We start from the raw sequence: 19,881 nt of genomic DNA on the forward strand, positions 1-19,881 counted from the left end.
ATGAGGGCATTGTTTATGATTGATGATCAATAAAGAAAACAAGCCAAATATGGCTTAAATCTAATCAAGCAAGAGTGGCTAGAGATGTATCATACTGAAGAGTAAATTATGATGTAGGCTACAGTATTATTTTTTTCAATTCTATTGCCCTTAAAATATTTATAAATTTTTGTAATCCCACTTTTTCTCATATTTTAATCTCTAAGATTGTATTTGAGTTTGTGGCTTGTTGTTGATGGCTTCACATGTCCGCAAATAACTTAAAGAAAATCTGTTGAATGTGTGTCATATTTGCAAGATTATTTTTCTTAACATGGATGAAGTGGACATTGGTCATTGTGAGTCAAATCGGCAAACTTCCACCAATGCTCCAAGTAGAGGGAATCATTCAAGGCCACAGAATATATTTATAAGCTTTTAGTGGGCACACCTGCCTTTGGAATATCAACACACAATACAAGCTCGGGTTGCTGTGCCCTTTATTTTCGTCATTCATCAGCATGAGTGTTCGACTAAGAATAACTGAGACAAGACAGCTGAGACGCGCCTTTGTAATTTATTTCTTCTTTGTATGACTCCTCAGATTCTGGCTTCACTTGGAATAATTTACCCCAGATTTGCTTTTTTTATGCTATTGCTAGAGAAAACCAGATATAATGATGAGTATTATATCTATATCCAGAGTCCAATTGAGGACTCGTGATACTGTCGTAACTTCCAAATAATTTATGTACATGTAGGAAGAGTCAGTGGATTACCACAAAAGCGATCAAACTGCAAATAATAGGAGTGATGAATCATCTATACAGCTATAAATCCAGATTTGAATTTAAATGACCAAAATTTTCCTAATAAACAGACTAACACTATGGCAGTCGCATGAGGGAGAGAAATTGGAAAATACATGTGGTTATCTCCAGGCAGACACCATTTATGCATTCTATTTTTGGTTGGTTATTTATTTTTCATTTGATCTTCCTCCTGGTTTCACTAGAGAGGTCAAAGGTCAACTAACATGAATGTCACTCTACTAAATAAAAATTCCTACGGTGTTCAACTTTCTTAGACAAAATTTTATGTTTTCATTATCTGTAAACAATCAAAATTACAAGAAACAAAATCTTGGAATAAATCAGTCTGTGTGTGATTATTCTAGATGACATTAGTTTAGCTTTCTGAGAAAACTAGCGAGAAATATTGCTCTTTTATGCAATATTAAATTTTTTTGAGCCGTACTAGTATTTGAAGTTGAGGACAAATTCAGAAGTTTACAGAAAAAGCTGCCTTTACATTTATCTGTTGTTTTGTGTCAAGTAAATGTAATTTTATTAAATTGTTTTGAAAAGCATTGAGAAATGTATTTTCGTAAAATTATAAATAATTACCTTAGTGGAGTGAGGTTCACACATGAACAGCTGATGATTTTATTGGGGACCAAAAATGGAACAAGCTTCACTAAGTGTCTGGAAAAATCTATTAATAAAATGAAATGGGGAATTTTTTTTCTGGCAATAAAAATTATATGTTTACTGGTCATAAAGTACTTAGAAGTGTGCTCACTGGACGAGACATTTTCTGGTTATAAAGTACTTGGACGTGTGCTCCCTGGCAATTAAAGGTTTTCCCCCTTTTATTTATCACCGTTTACAGTTCATGTCTTTGAGAAAATGGCACAGACACCATGGAACTCATAGTTTAATAGACAACTCAACATAGGAACAGAGACGACTCCACTCTGTCCAGATTGGATCGATTGTTTCCCTTCAGGAGAACTGACCTGGTTCAAACAAAATATATATTTTTTCCATCTTTTCACTGGCTATCAAACGCAGAAAATACCTTTAATAGACATAGAAGTTTCAGGGCAGATCAGTCATTTCTTGGCCGGCTTTGACAGCTGTTTCCATGGCTTTTTTTTCTAACAAAAGGCCCATTAAGACATCATTAGAATGCAAGAGAGGAATGGATGAGTAGCAAAGTGATTGCATCCAATTACATGTAGACTTCAATTTATGAAATAATTTGGCTTGGGAGACAGGTCAGCCTCGTCTTCTGATCAGGACGGTCGGCTGAAGGTTGTGATTCATTTATGTCACTGTGCAAAATCCTCTAAACATGACCACTGGGAAAATCAAAAGAAGATCTGATCTTCTCTAATTTAATAAGTGGTATCTGATCAATGTTAAGATAGAAACTGATATATTAAGGCCTAGTATAACTGGCTCTAACATCTTACATATTTTGACTATGCAAGAACATCTTCAAACATGTGGAACCTTGACTTGTTATGGGGTTTATTAGATTGTAATTGGCATGGGTTAAATAGAAAGGATTTTAAGACATGCACTTTGTGTTTTGGTTATGAGGGGAAAATATATTTAGCTTTTCATTCACTGTTGCTGGCAATAATCTATATTGTCATCCTCTACAGGGAGTACTAAAACCTTTATGGTAAAAATGATCTCTTCATTGAACAGATTTAAAATCCTATAAAATGGCTCCAGTCCAGATTTGACCTTAGACTACTGCTTTATGCTGAAGGTAACAGTGAAAACTTCTTTAGCAAAGCTTGAAGGTGAGGGTGCAACAAATGCTGTCGTGCTTCAGCTGCTTTTCAGTGATGAGGAAGGAGAGCCACATTGTTTGGTTCGCCAAAATAAAGTCTGATCTCACTTTGAGAATTTTATGCTTTACCAGACTTGTTGTGTTAAGGGACAATCTGAAACTCAGGTCAGATCTTTTATTTTTTGATTGAGTGATTTTTTTATCTATAATATGATGTGACCAGTTGTACAATACATTTAATTAAAGTAGAAATATTTTGAAGCAACTGTCTAATCATCAAAGCACTTAAAGGCTTTGTGAATAAGTTCTATGCATTTTGAGAAGTATTTACTGAATATTAATATTGTTCTATACTAACACTTGTGCTATGTTTTTTTTCTATGTGACTCCTTATTCATGTTCATGTTAATTTTGTTGCAAATAATAATGGTGAAGCTGTTTCAGCTTTGATCATGTTTCATAATGTTTTGGTCTGTAGTTCACACTAATTTGGAACAAATCCAATTATTTTGGGTTAGGATGAATTTGTATTATTGTTTTTTATGAAGTAGAATGTTTTTTTCTTCTTCAAAACAAGTGTTAAAGAATAAAGAATGTTGTCAAGAGATGAGCATATATTTATAGAAAAGCAAAGTAGATGTGATTTTCTGAAGTTACCAGGTTGCTAAACATTTTTTTTATTGATATAAGTTTTAGACATTCATTGTATTGCTCGTTGTAGAAAATAATCTCGCCTGCTATAAGTAAAAATAAAAACGCATCCAAAAGATGCTTTTGGTGTTTGAACTATATATTTGTGAATAATTATATGTTCAAAGATTAACCAAATAATATTAATTTCTTCATCTTACTAAAGCTGCTACTTCTCAAAATAATTTCCTTTCTAGAAATGTCAAACCTTGTTTCTCTAATCCATGTCCTGCTTGTGAAAGAAATGGTTGAAGTGGCCAGACTCAGAGTCCATCTACAAATTCATTGATCTGGGCCAGGCACAAACCCACAGCAGTGATTGAAATTCTGTTTGGGTGGGAAAAACTGGGTTCACTCAAACAACCATCCTCCTTCCAAAGTTTCATCATGGCTCTGGCACTCAAGAGAGTTTGCTCTGAAATGTGCTCCTCGATATCACCCTGACTTGGAGATGTGAAAGAAAAGATTGATGGGTTTTCCAGCAGACAGAAAGAATAGAACATGTCAGAGCTGGTAGACAATCTAAAGAATGATTATTTCTTTCTCTTTTCCAAAGATAAGCAAGATATAAAGACAGATTCAAAGGGCATGGTGGAAAAATCTTGACAGCAGCAACTGGCTGGTTTCTTGTCTTGTAAGACACCTGAGACAAAAAAATGTCTGGCCATTAAAGTTTCTCATTTTTTATTGCAGCATTTTGTCTGAATGATTGGTATCGACTTGAACTCTTATTTCATTCGGCTTTTCCTGTTTATTTCTTCACTTCATGCTTTTTTTCTTGAAAAAGTATTGTCTTATTTATAAATTGGATATTTCGTTACTGGCTCCTTGCATAGGAGTTCACTTGCTGCTTCTCACAGGAGACATTTTGAATGTTAAATTCCTAACTGTTGTGAGTTTCCTTTCTGAAAATTTGAAATCATCGTCCAGGTCTTAATCTTGACTTGCTTTGAATAATATCTTTATAATAACCTTTTAGTATGAGACCTGTCCTCACTTTAACCTGGAAATCACTAGTTGGAACATAGTCCTTCACATCAACCTTTTTGGGGATTGGTTGACAGATCCCAGAATAATTAGGATTGTGTTGTTGTTGTTTTTTCCAAAATCCTTGGGGGGAGATGGGAGGGAAGTATCAAGAGAGACTGAATAATGTCAAGTAATCTGGTGTTTTCTGAAATTACAAAAATAAGTGATTATAAAATTGTTTAGTAAAGGATTGAGAGCAAATACTAAACTGAAAAATGGATGCGGTGAAAATATGATCACAAAGAGAAACTATCTAACTGGTCATAAATTACTATTAAGAAAGTTCTGTGATGCTTTAAATAAACTCATAATTCTGATGTTCTGTCTTCTTTTTAAAGTTCAACTGCATGTGAACAAATGTCTTATATCCTCCCAAAAGGTTTAACTTGACTTTCTTTTAAAGCAGTAGTTCCCAACGTTTGACACCACTGGGGTTGCTAAAAACAAATCTGGAGTCCTGAGGTCATCTTTATAAATATAAGTAAATAACAGAATGATGATGGGGGGAACAATCTATTTACACAGTCGATGTCAGAAGTTGTTCAAAATGTAAAAACTGTGCCATGGCCATTTCTGTTTAATGCAGTGAGCATAAACATAAATGGTTAAAGGCCTTAAAATAGATCTTTCACTGAAAGATATGATTCTTTTTTTTCACTGTAAACATACATCAATGGTTTAAATTGTATTACAGCTGATAGAAACTTAGTTGTTGAGTTTAAACTGATTTGACTATATTACAAAGCAGAAAAATTTACCAATTCAAAATTATTTACCTCTCTTCACAAAATTATAACGTTCCTTGTAAATGTAAAAAGTACTATCTCCCTATAGCTGGGCCTTTTTCTGGGTCTTGTTTTGTCCCTATTTTTTTTAACCTTTGTAAATCTATTGGGAACAGTAATGATGGCCTCAGAAAACTATTATTTCTTTTAACCATATTCTGTAAAAGTGAAAAGAGGCTCTCTTATTTCATCTGCATGTACATCAGACTTAAAATATAAGATTTCCTATTTGGGTAGCAGTTGCATAGCAAAGCTAACAATAACCATTGAGCTTCAAATGTTAATTAAGGCCAAGACAGTTGAAAAATATCCCATCAGTACATTTATTTTATTAAAAGTACCCAGTCTAATAAAATAAGAAAATTATCCTGGTTTGGCATTTCATGTTTATTGTAGTCATCCTTTAAGGAAAGTGACTAAAGTGTTTTGTTAGGCATTTGATTTCAATACAAATCCTGTAGTATGGAAAAATATAAACATGGAACCAGAAATGTTTTAACTTAAGCACACTATGACCCCAAACATTCACTTCTTTCAAAAAGGCTGCCAAGTTGAACTTTGGATTCTTTGTCATTTTTCTCCCCTTTTATCGTCTGACAAATGTCTCCGAGCACAGAGTGATCACTTACCACTCTTGATGCTCTAGATACTTTGACCTCTGTTACTTAGAAACCCAAAACAGTATTCACATTTTATTGTTCTCCGCAGTTGACAATCTCATTTATGTAAAGGAAGTTTACATACACACACATATATATATATATACATATACACTCATAATTTTAACTTTACAACACAGACATTCAAGAGAAATCAACGTGACATTTTGTACAGCGATAGATATACATTATCATTTTGTACATAGTTACTCATATCACTCTGAACACACCTCACATTATTACTTTACAGCTGTACATAAAAGATTGCACTCAAGCTTTTAAAAGCCAAGCTCTTATCAGTGTGGCTTATACTGTGCCATGACACCACCTACTAATATTACTTTATTGTGGCACAGGCTATTTTTTCCTTCACTAAAAGAACGGCAAACAATCTGTACAAATTTAAAACAAGTTTGAAAAACATTTTCTTATTTCAAGACACAAAGTAAGGTATGAGTTTCTATGCATCATAGATAATACTGAAATATGATGGGAGGAAAATGTTCTAGTTTATAGTTTCATCTTCCATCTATTTCAAAAGACTGAAAACACAGATTTTCCTATGTCTCTGACAAATGATACATTGTGGCTAGGTGAACAATAGTACAGCGAGGTTTGTTTTCAGAAAACTTTCAGACTGATGGTCGCATTGTGGTAAAATAACAGTGACATGTATTTGAAAACTATTACATAAATTCCTAGAATGGTATATAGTAAAGATGCCCTAGGAAATTGGTGACAATTTTGTCCAACTCCATCTGTAACGAAACATAGGTAATTAAAAATCAATGTCTTTATTTTGAGTAGTTCTTAGTAAGGAGGAGGAATACTGCATGTGTAGGGAGACTGTTTAATGTTTGTAATGTTAACTGAGGTAAAGACAGCTTAAAATTTGCCTTCCAATATAATTTCCCTGGATTCTCATCTTCCTTCAGTGCTCTGTCTGGGATTTCTCCAACTGAGCTCAATTCCTCAGGATGCATTTCATCCTAGCCAATCCGCAAACGAAAGTAGTTTCGAACAATGATATTAAACTTCTGGGTTGTTTTAGAATTGTAGTCTGCCTACGGTTGGAGTTTGGCAATGGCAGCGGAGGAAGTCCATGTTGATCACACTTCTAAATATTGAGCAGTTAAAGTCAGAAAAAGGAACTCTAAGATATTTAGCGATTTTCTCTTTGCAGAGGGAGATGGTTGCTTACAGTGTGTACAATTTCAGGTAAGCTTCATAGCATAGCTTTCTTCATGATTGAGCTGGCACATTACATACATCGTGGTCAAATGTTATCTGTGTAAAATGAGATCTAATTGTTTAAAACTTCAGCAGAACACATGGCTCCAACAAGAAGTCGTCTTTCAATATCTGAGGGTTCCGGCCATCTGTATGAAGCAAAGAGCAAGGGACTGGTTTTTACCACGCTAGCTAAAAATGCTACCTCTGTAATTATGTCTTCTCAGTTTCAAAATAGTGAAATTGTGTTTACCGTCAGACTGACTGCTCTCTCATACACACACGGTGATATCTCCTCTCCTCATTATATAAATAATGATCCATGAGGACAAAAAGGTTACTTGATACTTTATACATGGTTAGAATAAATGAATTATTCATCTAGTTACAAATTTCTTGTGAAACGGTGCACAACTACATTTTGAGTTGTGTAAAAACATTAGTGAGATGAGTAAATGACATACCAGATATATATTCCGTAACTTGGAGAACTTTACTGCATTTGTAGATATGTGACACAAATTGAGAAAAGTCTTACCTTTCAATTAATAAAAATTCATAAGAAATATTTTGACTTTTGGGTGTTGAGTTAATCATAGTTTCAAGAGAAATCAGAATTTGTTCAAATGGAAATAGGACAAACTTTAAAGAAATCTGAGTTGGGAAATTAGTCACAATGTACCAGATCTACAAATCTCTATGTAGTTGTGGCAATGGCACATATATTCATAGTACATGCATATGTTTTGGCATTATTTGTGGCATACAAGTTATAAATAGTAATATATAAAATAATGAGAAACACTACAAACCATCCTTTGTCACATGGAGTGAAAATTTACATACAGAACTGCTTTTACATAACCATCTGCACTTTCATGCAAATCTGCTGGTTTTCTCAAAGTTCTACATTTTCCTTCTAGTTCCCATTTTTCTGGTCAACTTCTTCCACCACTCTTTGCTTAAAAAAGCTAGGGGGGAGGAAACAGTCCTTGACGGATATTGCTGGGGAGGATTTATAGAGTAAAATCTGGACAAATGTTCTTATGGTTGTAGGAAAGTTTGTCATTTCCTTTTCACACCTGACCTTCATGTCTCCTAATGTCCTCTTTGTGTTTTTTCTTGACTAATGAAGGTTCAAGTGTCTGTGAATGTTGATGGGTTCATGTGGCCTTTCAGGCATCCAGTTTTGTTTGTATCCTGATTGAAATATGGCATCACCAGGAAACGTGGTCTGACATTCTTGCTGAAAATCAGGAACCGTTGTTTCGGAAGAGTAACTGGTGTTGCAGTATAAGCTGGTTGGTGTGTTAACCATGCTATCATAACAGCCAGAATCTCTCCCATCTAAACTGTCTATTCTTTCAAAAAGGTTAAACGGTCCATCCTGGCAGGTTACGTCTGATAAGAGCAGCTTCCTGTCTGCGTTACCTAGTTGAAATGCAAGTTGTAGTTGTCCATCGATGCCTCTTACAGTTTGTAGCACCAGTGGCTGCTGCTCGGGATCACTCCAACTTGGTTTAAAGTTGGGTAGTTGTGGTGCAGCATATGAAGGAAATGGTTGAACAATTCCTACTTCCATCTGGGGTTCTTCTTCGCTGCTTTCTACTTTCACAGAAAGCAGCAAATCCTGGTGCTGGACTCCAACCGCAGCGTAGCTTCCAGAAGACTGGGCACTTGTGACAGGGTTTTGCGCGCTATACGGAGAGTTCTCAGCAATGTTTAGAGATGTATTGTCTTTTTTGTGAACTATTTGGTTTGTGTCCTTCATAAAAACTTCAGAAAGCCTGAGATTCTTATCTGGATTTTCCATAACTTTGCTTTCGTTGGGGGATATTACCTGTTTTGAAGACGGTGAGAAGAGCTCTGTTAATTTCTATAAATATTTATACAATGAACAATGCTAACATATTCGATACTGACAATAGAAAGCATCTTAGCAAATCAGGTTTTTCTTTTGCATCACTAAAATAATAAAACTGGTATGTGAATGCCTCAAGTAATGGCATTCTGTGGCTTGACATTCCTGTAAGGCAAGATTTCCTTGTTGCTTCAAGGAAGGACTGTGACGACAGAACGGACTTACCGGTGTCTTTATCATGACTGAGTCTCCACCCTTCACATAGTTGCGCACACACACAGCTGATATTATGACTATGCTTGCCAGAACAGCAGCACCCAGGAGAGGCCACAGAAAAGGTACATGAGGATCATCTAAAGGAGGAGAGAGTTTGTGTTACTGTCATGTCATGGGGAAATCCAGATGTAGCTCTAAACGAAGACACCCAGAGGTGCTTCAAAGCTTGCAGGGGAAAAAATTCCATTATGACTTGTATGCTTAGGCATTTTTAGAGGGAAATGTACCCCAGTACGACTGCTAGATCTGCTAAATGTACCAAAATGTTCAGGTAGCTGTATTTGCTTCTGAAAATTGCTTTGCTGTGAAGATCTAATGTGTTCAGAAGAACACATTATGCAAGATGAATAAGCTTGGAATGACTTTGTATGAATTTTGTAAATATTAGGATAAAATGAGAAGTCATCTTTGAAAATGTGAAAAAATATATTTTTCAGTTTAACTCTAATGATGTAGAAAGTTAGTTTCCCAGTAGTTATTTTAATAATTTTTATAGAACAAATCATTATTTTCATTAAATGGTCAACAATAGTAAGGCCACATCTCAATCTGAAACTGCAGTGTAACAAGTTTTAATTGGTTAGACTTTTTCTCTGTGCTGTAATGGTGTTCATAGTGCAGACTGTTTTGCAAAGGACGGTTTTATAGCAATCTATTACTAAACACTGTATTATTTCCAAGTGGCTGCAATCACTCAAGAAGATTAGCTCAAACTGATTAAGGCAGCATTTGGGAAAAATGCACCAACTTCAAGTGTCTTAATTGGTGCATCATCTCTCCAGCAGCTGTGACTCCAGAGCTGCTAAGGGTGACACTGTTGCTTTCAGTTGTATCACATTTTTGTAAATGTTGTAATGGTTTCTGCTACGTCCAATCAAATTCTTAAAACGCACATAAAGTATTTAAAGCAAAATCTAATTTACTTGAATTATTAAAAATATATGAATCGTGACTGTTAAAACTAATCAACTCTGGTATGAAATTTGTGATGATCATTTTGCTCACCTGGCAGAGTTTCACAGAAGGATGCATTCTCACTGTCTGAGCGACCCCATTCTCGAGTAGCTTTGTAAACCACATAGCCGCAGTAGACTGACTCGTTGTACTTTAAGTTGATGTCAAAGTAGTTGTTTTTGCTTTTGACGACCTGGAGACACGGAAGGATAGGAGAATAAATTGACATTTAGTTCACTGCAGGCAGAATTGACCTTGCATTTTTGGAAAGTAAGACCAAAGTGTTTAACTAGAAAAATAAATATTGCAGCAGATGTAGTAAAGCACAATGATGTCTGAAAATGCTCTTATACAGATGTGTAATTACCCGGAAAGAGGGTAAATTTGAAAAAAAAAAAATATATATATATATATAGATATATATATATAAATCTCTTTATAGATTAACAGGAAAATGTTTGGAAATTATATTTTGAGCTCAAAACTATAGACAAGGCCATAGCACAGTAACTGACACCACTGCAAACTCCTGTTATGAAAAAAAACAAACGATCCGATTCATTATTTGTATCCATCCACTTGTAGAACATTGTGTTCCAAAGTCTTCAACAAATCAACTTCAGAAAACCAATTTTATACAATCTAACTGAGACAACTAAATGGTAGTTCACAGTCGACTCTACAGTTTTAGAGCTAAAGATGGCTGTTGCTCAAAGGTCAGACTTATCACTGTGTGCACATTTAGGTTCGGGCAAAACTGCTTTTCAAACCAATACTTTTTATGTTGAAATGATCTCCAGAACATGCTTTATTATGGTTCATTTGATTTAGTTTAATTTGTAATTCTTATTAACTTACGATTTAAGTTCCTTTTTAAATTAAGTATTTTGTTTTGTGCTATAGTTTTTTTCCTCCATATTTGTCTTTAGTAGCTTGTGTATGAAATTTCTAATTTTAACCAGAATCCCCAGTAGAGTAGCGATTTTTATGCCAATGAGACATTCCTGTTTAAAATCAAAAATATATTTATGCCTGCTTTTCACCATGGTGTTTTATCCAGTTTCAATAATTAATGCAAAATATTTTCTAATACAAGATAAACATATGTTCATGATGTTTGTTAATGTCAACAAACCTGTGCAGCCCACTGTGGACGGGTTATTTTTAAGGTGTACTCCAGCACAGCGTTTTTGGTGGAGTTGATGATATTTGGAATTGATTTTCCATTTGGCCCCTTTGGCACAGTGATGTTGACATGCAGGGTGGACGCTGTTGTGCGAATAGACAAAAGTGGTGGACCAAGGACAGCTACAGACAGAAAATTAAAGCAATAAGTGAATGTCATAGGAGAATACATCTGTGATAAAGTACATCATAAAATAACGTGTGTGGAGAATCTTACTGTCTCTCAAGGGTTTAAAGAAGGTGGTGATGTCATGACAGCTCCCATTAACCGTTACTTTAGCTCTGTAGTAAACGTCATACACTGATGGGGTTTCTGCAGTTAGGTCACATGACAGGCTGCTGATGTTTTGACACTCCTTTTTTATCAAGTAGTTCTGATCATCTCCCCTGTAATCAGTGCAATAGACAGTATAGTCAGTCTTTTGGAAATTCACAACCGCATTAATTGTGTAACTACTAAACCAATTCAATCTTACAAATTTAAAATTAGTTCCTACATTCTCATTCAGAGCCTATATTGTTGCAAGCAAGGTGTCACTGCACAATATAAGGAATATATTCTTCCCTCTTTCCTTCAATTTAGTCATTAAATGCTTTTTTCAGGCATGAGCAACATGGCACTAGGAGACCATCTAATTGGCCAAAGAGGCTATTGGTCATATGAATGTATGGTACTTAAATTAAAAGAGCCCTCCAAAAATTACAATAAAACATTCTTTTGTAAACATTATTGTAATGATTGCAATTCAATTTGAGTGTTTTCAAATCAAATACATATTTGCTTTAAAAATACTATGAGCATTTCGGCATTGTATCTGTTCAGTAGGCCACATCTCTCTCAAGGTATAAAATCATGCATAATTTCCACCTAGAAATTTATTTTCTAGGTGGTTGATTTGATTCTTTGTCAGTTTAGTCATTTCAGGTGATGGTGCCTTAGAGAAATGTCAACAGGAATGGGGTGGCACTTGATATTTTTTGCACAACTGTCCCGTAATTAGCCAAAATAACATTTTTAGTTTGAGCCCAATAGTAAAGAAAGAATTGTAGCTTAAAATTAATAGCCATATCCTATTTACTGAGCTCTGCTTCAAAAAAAGTTTGACATGTAAGTAAATGTAAAAAGCATCCTGTATTCAGCAATGTGTAGCTTTTTAAAATATGATTAAATTCTTAATTTTTGAACAGTTTCACACTCAACATAGTTGCATAACAATTTGAACAAATACGCATTCTCAAAAACAGATCTTTTTATCCACGTGAGATAAGTAAACACTAAAAATGATGAGGATAATCTGTTTTGTGTTGTATTTGCTCAGGAAAAATCTAAGACCAATGAGGCCAGTTACTCAATACTGATGGTTATCTATACCATGGATGGCACTTGAACACAATATTAATTAAATTTCAAAACTTGCAGCTGTGTAGTTTTGAATTAAATTTCAAAACTTGCAGCTGTGTAGTTGACAATGGTTTAATAGACTAGGTTTATTCAAAGTGTTGACCCTTATTGGTTTTAAAGTGGAGTACTTTTGATTAGTGAGTAGGGGTAATCTTAATTTTGAGTTACAGAATGGTTCATTGGAATTGGCATTTAACTGATAATTTATGCAAAAAACACAAAAATGTCTTTGAAATTTGAACAATTATGTTGTCTAAACAGTTTTGGAAGTCTGTGCTAGACTTCTTTTTGTGTATTGTCATCTGGAGATTGGGTGAAAATGGCCTCTTCGGAGACTTTAGATTGATGACAATTGAGTAACATTTAATACTCTGATCTTACCTCCAGTACTGCACGCTATAGAGAACTTTTTGGCCTGGAAAAGCTGGCTCCACAGGATCCCAGTGAAGAACGTTGTAAAAGTTTTTGGACTTGAAATACACACGGCCATTTCCAGTTGAGGGTCTTGCTGTTGGAGAAAGGGAGAAAATGTATTTCTGCTTATTTACTTGGTTTGTTTATTGTTCAAGTATATTCAACAAATTTAATTGTAATTGTTCCAATCATTTTAGAAAAGGTGTCAAAAAACAAGTTTTAGGCATTTTAAACTGCTTTTTAGTCTTCAAATGTGATGCCAATTTATTATATGCAGTAAATTAAATTTTCACTTTCAAACATATTTTTATCCTGAGCAATAGGTGTGCGTGACTCAGCCCAGTGTGATATTACACCCTGGATTCAGGGCGTCACAGAAAGTATTGTTGGAGTTGGACTTTGTCTCTGCTAATAGCTGAAACTCAAAACTGCTGTTACTTAATCCTACTCGCCACCTACTTTTTATACAATACATTTCTAATATTTCAAGACGGGCTTTAGAAAATAGCGTCCGGGACATCATACTTTTTGTTGCTCTGAATGATCTTGCATAGAAAGTGACTTGAATTGTGTCATTTTTTTAGTTTACTAACCTGGAGATGGTAGAGATATCTGACAGTCAAAAAACTTAAACATAACAATATGTTTAAAACATTATACTTAAAGTGTACTTAAAAGTGATACAGTCTTGAATTAACATTAAAATAAACCAGCATTTCCTGTGATGGAGTTCTCAGACTTTCCTTCATTATTAATGAGTGGCAGAGGTTTTTTTCCATGTGTTGATGGTTGTAACTATTATTTGCTTTTAATAGTATTACCTAAATAAATAGTTAATTGAGTGAAACATCTACATCTAAACATCTTCAAATTAAAAAAGATAAATATGTACTAGCTGGCTTTACTCACCATAGCAGAACAGAAGAAGGACCACTATGCTCCTAGGCCACATTTTCTTCAAGAGTGCATATACGCAGGAGAAAAAAGTCTATTTTTGCTGCTGTAGATGGAATGCTGAATTATATGTACATTCAAATACATTGAATTAGTCTTCAAAAAAAATTCTCCCAAACAAAATTAAAATCCTCTGCAGTCTTTTTTAGACCAACCTCTTGCTTCAGCTAGTCAACCATCTCTGAGCCACTCTGGACAAGGAGTGGCTTTGCTCAGGTGTGCAGGTGTACTTTGTTACATGTTATCACTTAGTTCCTGTTTTTCTGCTTATTATGAGCACCACCCACGTGTCTCGTCGTCTCAGAATGCTACCTTCCTTTTCATTCTGTGCTCCCAATTTACCGTGAGTCTCCTCCTCCCGCCGTGGAAGTACATCAGGTTCTTTCAGTTTTTTTTTTTTTCTGTTTGCTGGAAATGATCACACCTTGAAACTAAAATAGGAACGACTCCACATACCACATTCAAACCAAATAGCAAGTGGTAAGAATAGAATTTGTTCTAAGAATAGCATTCCTAAGTAGTGAATTTCTCTTCATTGCAAAGACATCTTTGGCTTTATTTTTATTTTTTCTGAATTGATCAACATGTCTTTCCTCCAGTCACTGGATTGTTTACTGCAGGTTGAATGCAGGTTAAGCCATAGTAAAAGAATATTTTACCACCTATTTGAATTCTGTTTACCAATTTAAAGCAAAAGTAAATCCAACTTTAGGGGAACAATAAGACTCTGTTTTTTACCTGTTATCTAGTCAAATCTAAGCCAAACTGTAAAATGCCCTTATTATGTGAGATCTAAAAGGTTAAGGAAGAAAACAGGACTCTGATCAACTTTACTGATCAAACATACAGTTGATCAAACTGTATGTTTGATCAACTTTACTGAAGTTGAGTTAATTTGCATAGCTCATTATATAGCAAGGCAGTTCAAAGTACTTTATACTATACAAAATAATACAGTACCCAATTAGAAAACAGACCATAAACATACAAGGAGAGGTTTTGACAGTAATGATTCGATGCATCAGGTATGTGGTCATACATAAAGAAGGAATGAGTAATATAACAGTAGCAAATCTTGCCATCTCTCTGAAAAAGACAATAAGGCAATTGTAAGCTATATGGAGTTCATTATTGTGGAGTAAAAGGTGTGTGAAACTATTTAAAATGGTGGCTTGTCCTCCTAGCAACCATGAAACACAAACTTGATCATACCACCTTATGTATTCAGGACAGAGGTTAATGCAACAACACTCATTCTCTGTGGCTTAATTGACACACAATTGGTATCAGCAGTTGGTTAAGGTCAGTGCTGCTGTACTTAGTGGATTTCAATGCTTTATATTACGAGATTATCCTCTCTAGCTTTGAGCAGCCATTAGGTGTCAAATGTTGAGCCGCTTTCATCCTAGTGTTAGGATCTACCTTTTAATTTTGTTGTCTTCACCTCTCCTGGCCTCGCTTTGGGGGATCCACAAGACTACCTTGTCAGTCTCGTACTTTTATAGATTACCATTTTTTCTCATGCCAGTTGATACCATTTACTAAAAGCATGGTATTGCCTTTTTTTAGGTTGACATCTATCAGATTTTTTTCCCAACTGAATCACATTGGCAACTACTCTGTCCAGACTCTCCTGAACTCCCTTCTTCATAGGAGGAAATGCATGGTATTAAATCTTTAATATTTTAAAGACAGCCTGGACTTATTTAGACTGAAGCGCACAGGAAGGAACACTTTTATCAACCTTTCTTTCCTGGCATCTCTTATTGAGCATTAATTCAAAATTGGGTGTAAAAACAGATCCCTTAAACTTGAAAGAAAGAAAATCATCCCCTGTGGTTTCAACAGAAGCAGTTGAGATGAAGCCTGATTTGTCTAAAAGAAATCTTGAAAGAGTAGCCCATGCTTTTATAACCTTATGTCTTGTTTAATATAATGGCCCCGTTTTTAGAAATAGTCTTCTGTTCTTTGCTCACATCTTGTACAAGATGAAAGGCATAAGTGAACAAGAGAAGAGTCCTTCAATTTGTGCTACCCTTCACTGATTCACTTTTTATCCCTGTACCATTAAGTCTTAATTTTGAAGTATTTTAAGACATTTTTTCTCAGAACTCCTACATCCATATATGCTCTCAGGTCATCAAATGAAGATTTTATCTTGCAGCTGCAGAATGCAATTGAATGCTTAGTCAATAAACATTAACCTGCAACCTTATATTAACATTTTTTTAATCTAATTTAAAAACTCTCTTCCATGCCACTCCTATGGCTTTTTACCCAGTGTGAGTTATTGACATTGGACTAATTTTTACTTCTGGTACCATTTGTATTGTATTCTACTTTTTGTTAATGTATATTTTTGGGTATTTTATCACCTTTTATTCTTGGGCCTTTCTGTATGTATGTTTATTTTACAGTATAATGGTCAATTCAGCTGTTGTTTGGAGTGCTTCATAAAGTTGTTTGGAAAAGAGCTGGTGACAGAATGTTCTGAAATTTTCTCCAGGAATGAGTAGCCAAGTATATTGTTTTCCTTTGCAGACCTATTAGAAGGTTGTCGAGCAACTTTATTAGTTAGTTTGTTTTGTGGTGGACAACATGCTGCTTTGATCTATAATCATATTGTGGTACAATGTTGTTTTCCATGTGTTCCTACTTGTTTTCTCTTTTTATTCCTCCTGCAACTGTATTAAACTTGGAGACGTATATCCAGTTTTCTTTTGAAATTGCACCAAGAGTAGCATGTGGACTAAACACAGTTTCGGCTAAAAAAAATCTTTACATAAGCATTATTTGTTTTAATGTTTGTTTACATTCGTTTGTAATTTTATTTAAGGTAACATAAGGAAAATCATATTGTAATCCACTGAAGCGAGGACCGTCTTGCAATAATTCATGCTATTGGCATTGATTGATCGTTATGTACATAAAGTGCCATTCATTAGATGTTCTCTGTGGGTTATGGTCACTGCCGCGTTATTATGGACAACATGCCTGGAATTTGCTCTGATAGTTGATTTTAATTATGTCTGTGTTTGACTACTCTTGTGTAACCACTGTTATTTGCAATCTACCACCTGTCACAGGTGTTGCTTGCATTGTAAACCACTCAGGCTATTCTACTTTTAACTTTGTTAAAGGAAAACAGGCACTGGAAGAGCTTGCAGAATTGTAAAACTGTTTCTGACTTGCTGATTCTACAAAATGCAAACATCAGACTTGAGATTAGGGATATATTTTAAATCAAAGCTGCTAATATCCATATTTTTTGCTGTTTAAACATCTTAAAGATAATTTAATCTATTGAAGAATTAACAGTTTTTATAACATGGATTGTTATGAAATACAGAGGAATTACCAAAAGCTAGCAAAGAAGCTCATGAAGACTTTCAGCTATGTATATTTTGTTTTAAACATTTGGGTTTCATTTAGCAGGCCAAGGGTGATTGCTGATAATTTTTCTTTAGGTCACCATTGTGTACTTCAGCAGTTTTCAACATTTATATCCTCACATTTTTTATGTTGGAAAAAGCAGCCTGCCTTGTCATATTACAGAGTGGTGTGCTCATTTGGATGCATGGTGGGGATATTCAATATTCGATTAAATAGGTATGTTTAAAACAAAAAAACAAAACCTCTCAAAAATTGGGGAGGAACACTTTACAACCCTGCCGTTAAAGGGGCAAAAAGGTGTAAGCTGTCGTAAAGCAACCATGGCCAAAAGCGGATAAGATGGTAGTATAGAGAGAGAGACATTTCTGTTGTTTTGTTAGAGATTGGCATCAAAGCCACATCTTCTGTCCTCTCCGTCTCTCTGCTCCATTTACACCTCAAAGCCACTTAAAAATGTAAGAAAACTGACAATCTATGACATCTTCAGTTTTCTGCATAGTTGGGCACTCTTCTGACCACAGCAACTTTTTTTCTTATTCTTTGCAAAAGTGATTCACAGTAAAGACAGCCCTGAGAGGGGAGTACGCTGTGATACTTTGGTCACACACACATGAGATATTTCTGTGGACTCTTGTGCTTCAGTGAATCACTGTCATCAATTAACTGTCCTTTGCTCTGTCACAGCAAATCAAATCTATCTTGCATCTCTGACTTCTCCAACCTTTTTGAAACAAAAAGAAAATGGAAAATCTTTGATCTAACTCGGTGAACATAGATGAACAAGACATATTCTTGCTCTCCATCAAAGTGAAAGGAAACTGTCTTCTGTCTGAAATATGATCCATCTGTTAGCATGAAAGCATTAAAATGGCACCTGGTTTGAATGGTTGCTCTTCATTACACTGTTACAAATATTTTGACAGTGCAACAATCTCAAGATTCATTTAGAGAATGTCAAGGCATTGCCAGGCTTGAAATCAAATGCTACATTGTACAAAAAGAAAAACATTCTTCTTACTGTCCGACATTAAATAAAATTAAATACTTGTGTTTGGTCAATTCTCATCAAATTCTGTCTATTTGTTAAATGGCAGAAAAATAAGGAAAAGTTTCTTTAGGTTCAGAAGTTTACATACTCTTTCTATTTTTAAGCAGTATGACTTGAGTCTTGTAGAAATTTCAACACACTAGATCATTAGTTCTCAAACCTGATCCTTAGGGCCAGCTGCCTTTTGTATTTTAAAAGCATCTCTCCTCCAGTACACCTAATTAAAATGATTGCATTACCTCCTCTGCATGTCTTCAAGTGCTGCAGAGGCCTGTTAATCACCCACTCATTTAAGTCAGTTGTGTGGCTGCAACTAAACACTAAAACATGCAGAACAGTAAGCCCTGTTCTGCTTGGAACGGGACTCGCTGTTCCATGCAGGAATGAGAATATTGACAGTACAAACATAAAGCTGATGGATGTACACTGAGTTTCCTTAAAACCTTAAACCCTTTGTTATAGTTTTTAAGACCCAAAAGGAACATTTTCCTTTTACTTTTGGGCCACCTTTTGAGAAGAGAGAAAACCGAAATGCATACATTAGTCACATTCTTTCAAAGTTTAATCGGTAAAATCTTTATGAAAAAGAAAAATGAGGATTCCTAGTTTTTTCAAATACTGAAGTTGTCTCATCTCATTGTGAATCCACTGTCGTGAATCATTTTCTTGTCGTTTAGGCTGAAAGTATTAGAATGTATTAGATGTTTTGCCATCTCTAATAAATGGAATATCTGATTGTAATATTCAAATTACATTTCCGCTTACTCATTTGGGCTTTTTGTTGCTTTTTTTTTATATTCACAAGATCCTAGATACTCAAACTCCTCTTTCACAAGAGAAACCAAGCAGTAGCAGCACAACAATGATTATTTGCATAGAACATGCCGCATTGATTTACACAGATTAATTGGGTGCAATAAAACACAGTACCCAAGTTTCACTTATTTTTTGCTACCCATGTAAAAAAAAAAAAATCTATTAACGTTTTGTACTGAAAACCAAAAGTGAAATTGGTCACAGTCTCTAGGAATCTATCCATATGTGACTGAGCTCTTCTGTAGACAGCAAGAACAAACATATGGTAAAGCAGCGTTTTAAAAGATCACGGTCTGATGAAGCCAACAGGACCACATCATCCGCAAAAAGCAGAGATGTGATCCTAAGGCCACCAAAACGGATCCCCTCAACAACTCGGCTGCGCCTAGAAATTCTGTCCATGAAAGTAATGAACAGAATTGGTGACAAAGGGCAGCCTTGGCGGAGTCCAACTCTCACCGGAAACGAGCCCGACTTACTGCCGGCAATGCGGACCAGACTCTGACAGCCCGTATCAAAGGGCCCGGTAACCCATACTCCCGCAAGGTCCCCCTGGGGACATGGTCGAACGCCTTCTCCAAGTCCACAGAACACATGTAGACTGGTTGGGCGAACTCCCA

General features: G+C 35.3%; 1 protein-coding gene and 1 long non-coding RNA gene across 4 annotated transcripts in view; one reads left to right on the top strand and one right to left on the bottom strand.

Annotated features, from left to right (window-relative positions):
* Positions 1-19,881, top strand: part of LOC108167036 (uncharacterized) — an 88,888-nt gene that overhangs the window by 20,021 nt on the left and 48,986 nt on the right. The window lies entirely within an intron of this gene.
* ifnlr1 (interferon lambda receptor 1) lies at positions 5,439-14,245 on the bottom strand. The gene is made up of 7 exons (XM_081597470.1): positions 13,960-14,245; positions 13,018-13,144; positions 11,452-11,621; positions 11,185-11,357; positions 10,101-10,242; positions 9,045-9,172; positions 5,439-8,798 (listed from the first exon to the last, which is right to left on the bottom strand). Exons 1-7 carry the CDS (start codon positions 14,000-14,002, stop codon positions 8,085-8,087), a joined length of 1,497 nt encoding a protein of 498 aa, XP_081453596.1. The 5' UTR covers positions 14,003-14,245; the 3' UTR covers positions 5,439-8,084.

The sequence above is a fragment of the Poecilia reticulata genome, chromosome 16 (genome assembly GCF_904066995.2).
Source record: "Poecilia reticulata chromosome 16, P_reticulata-male-v2, whole genome shotgun sequence".
NCBI lineage: Eukaryota > Metazoa > Chordata > Actinopteri > Cyprinodontiformes > Poeciliidae > Poecilia > Poecilia reticulata.

Bases quoted from the DNA above. Each gene is read 5' to 3' on its own strand.
- ifnlr1 (XM_081597470.1), bottom strand. From the start codon at position 14,002: ATGTGGCCTAGGAGCATAGTGGTCCTTCTTCTGTTCTGCTATG. The intron at 13,145-13,959 runs GTGAGTAAAGCC...TTTCTCCAACAG, and splicing joins CCTTCTTCTGTTCTGCTATG to CAAGACCCTCAACTGGAAAT. The intron at 8,799-9,044 runs GTAAGTCCGTTC...TCTTCAAAACAG, and splicing joins CAGTCATGATAAAGACACCG to GTAATATCCCCCAACGAAAG.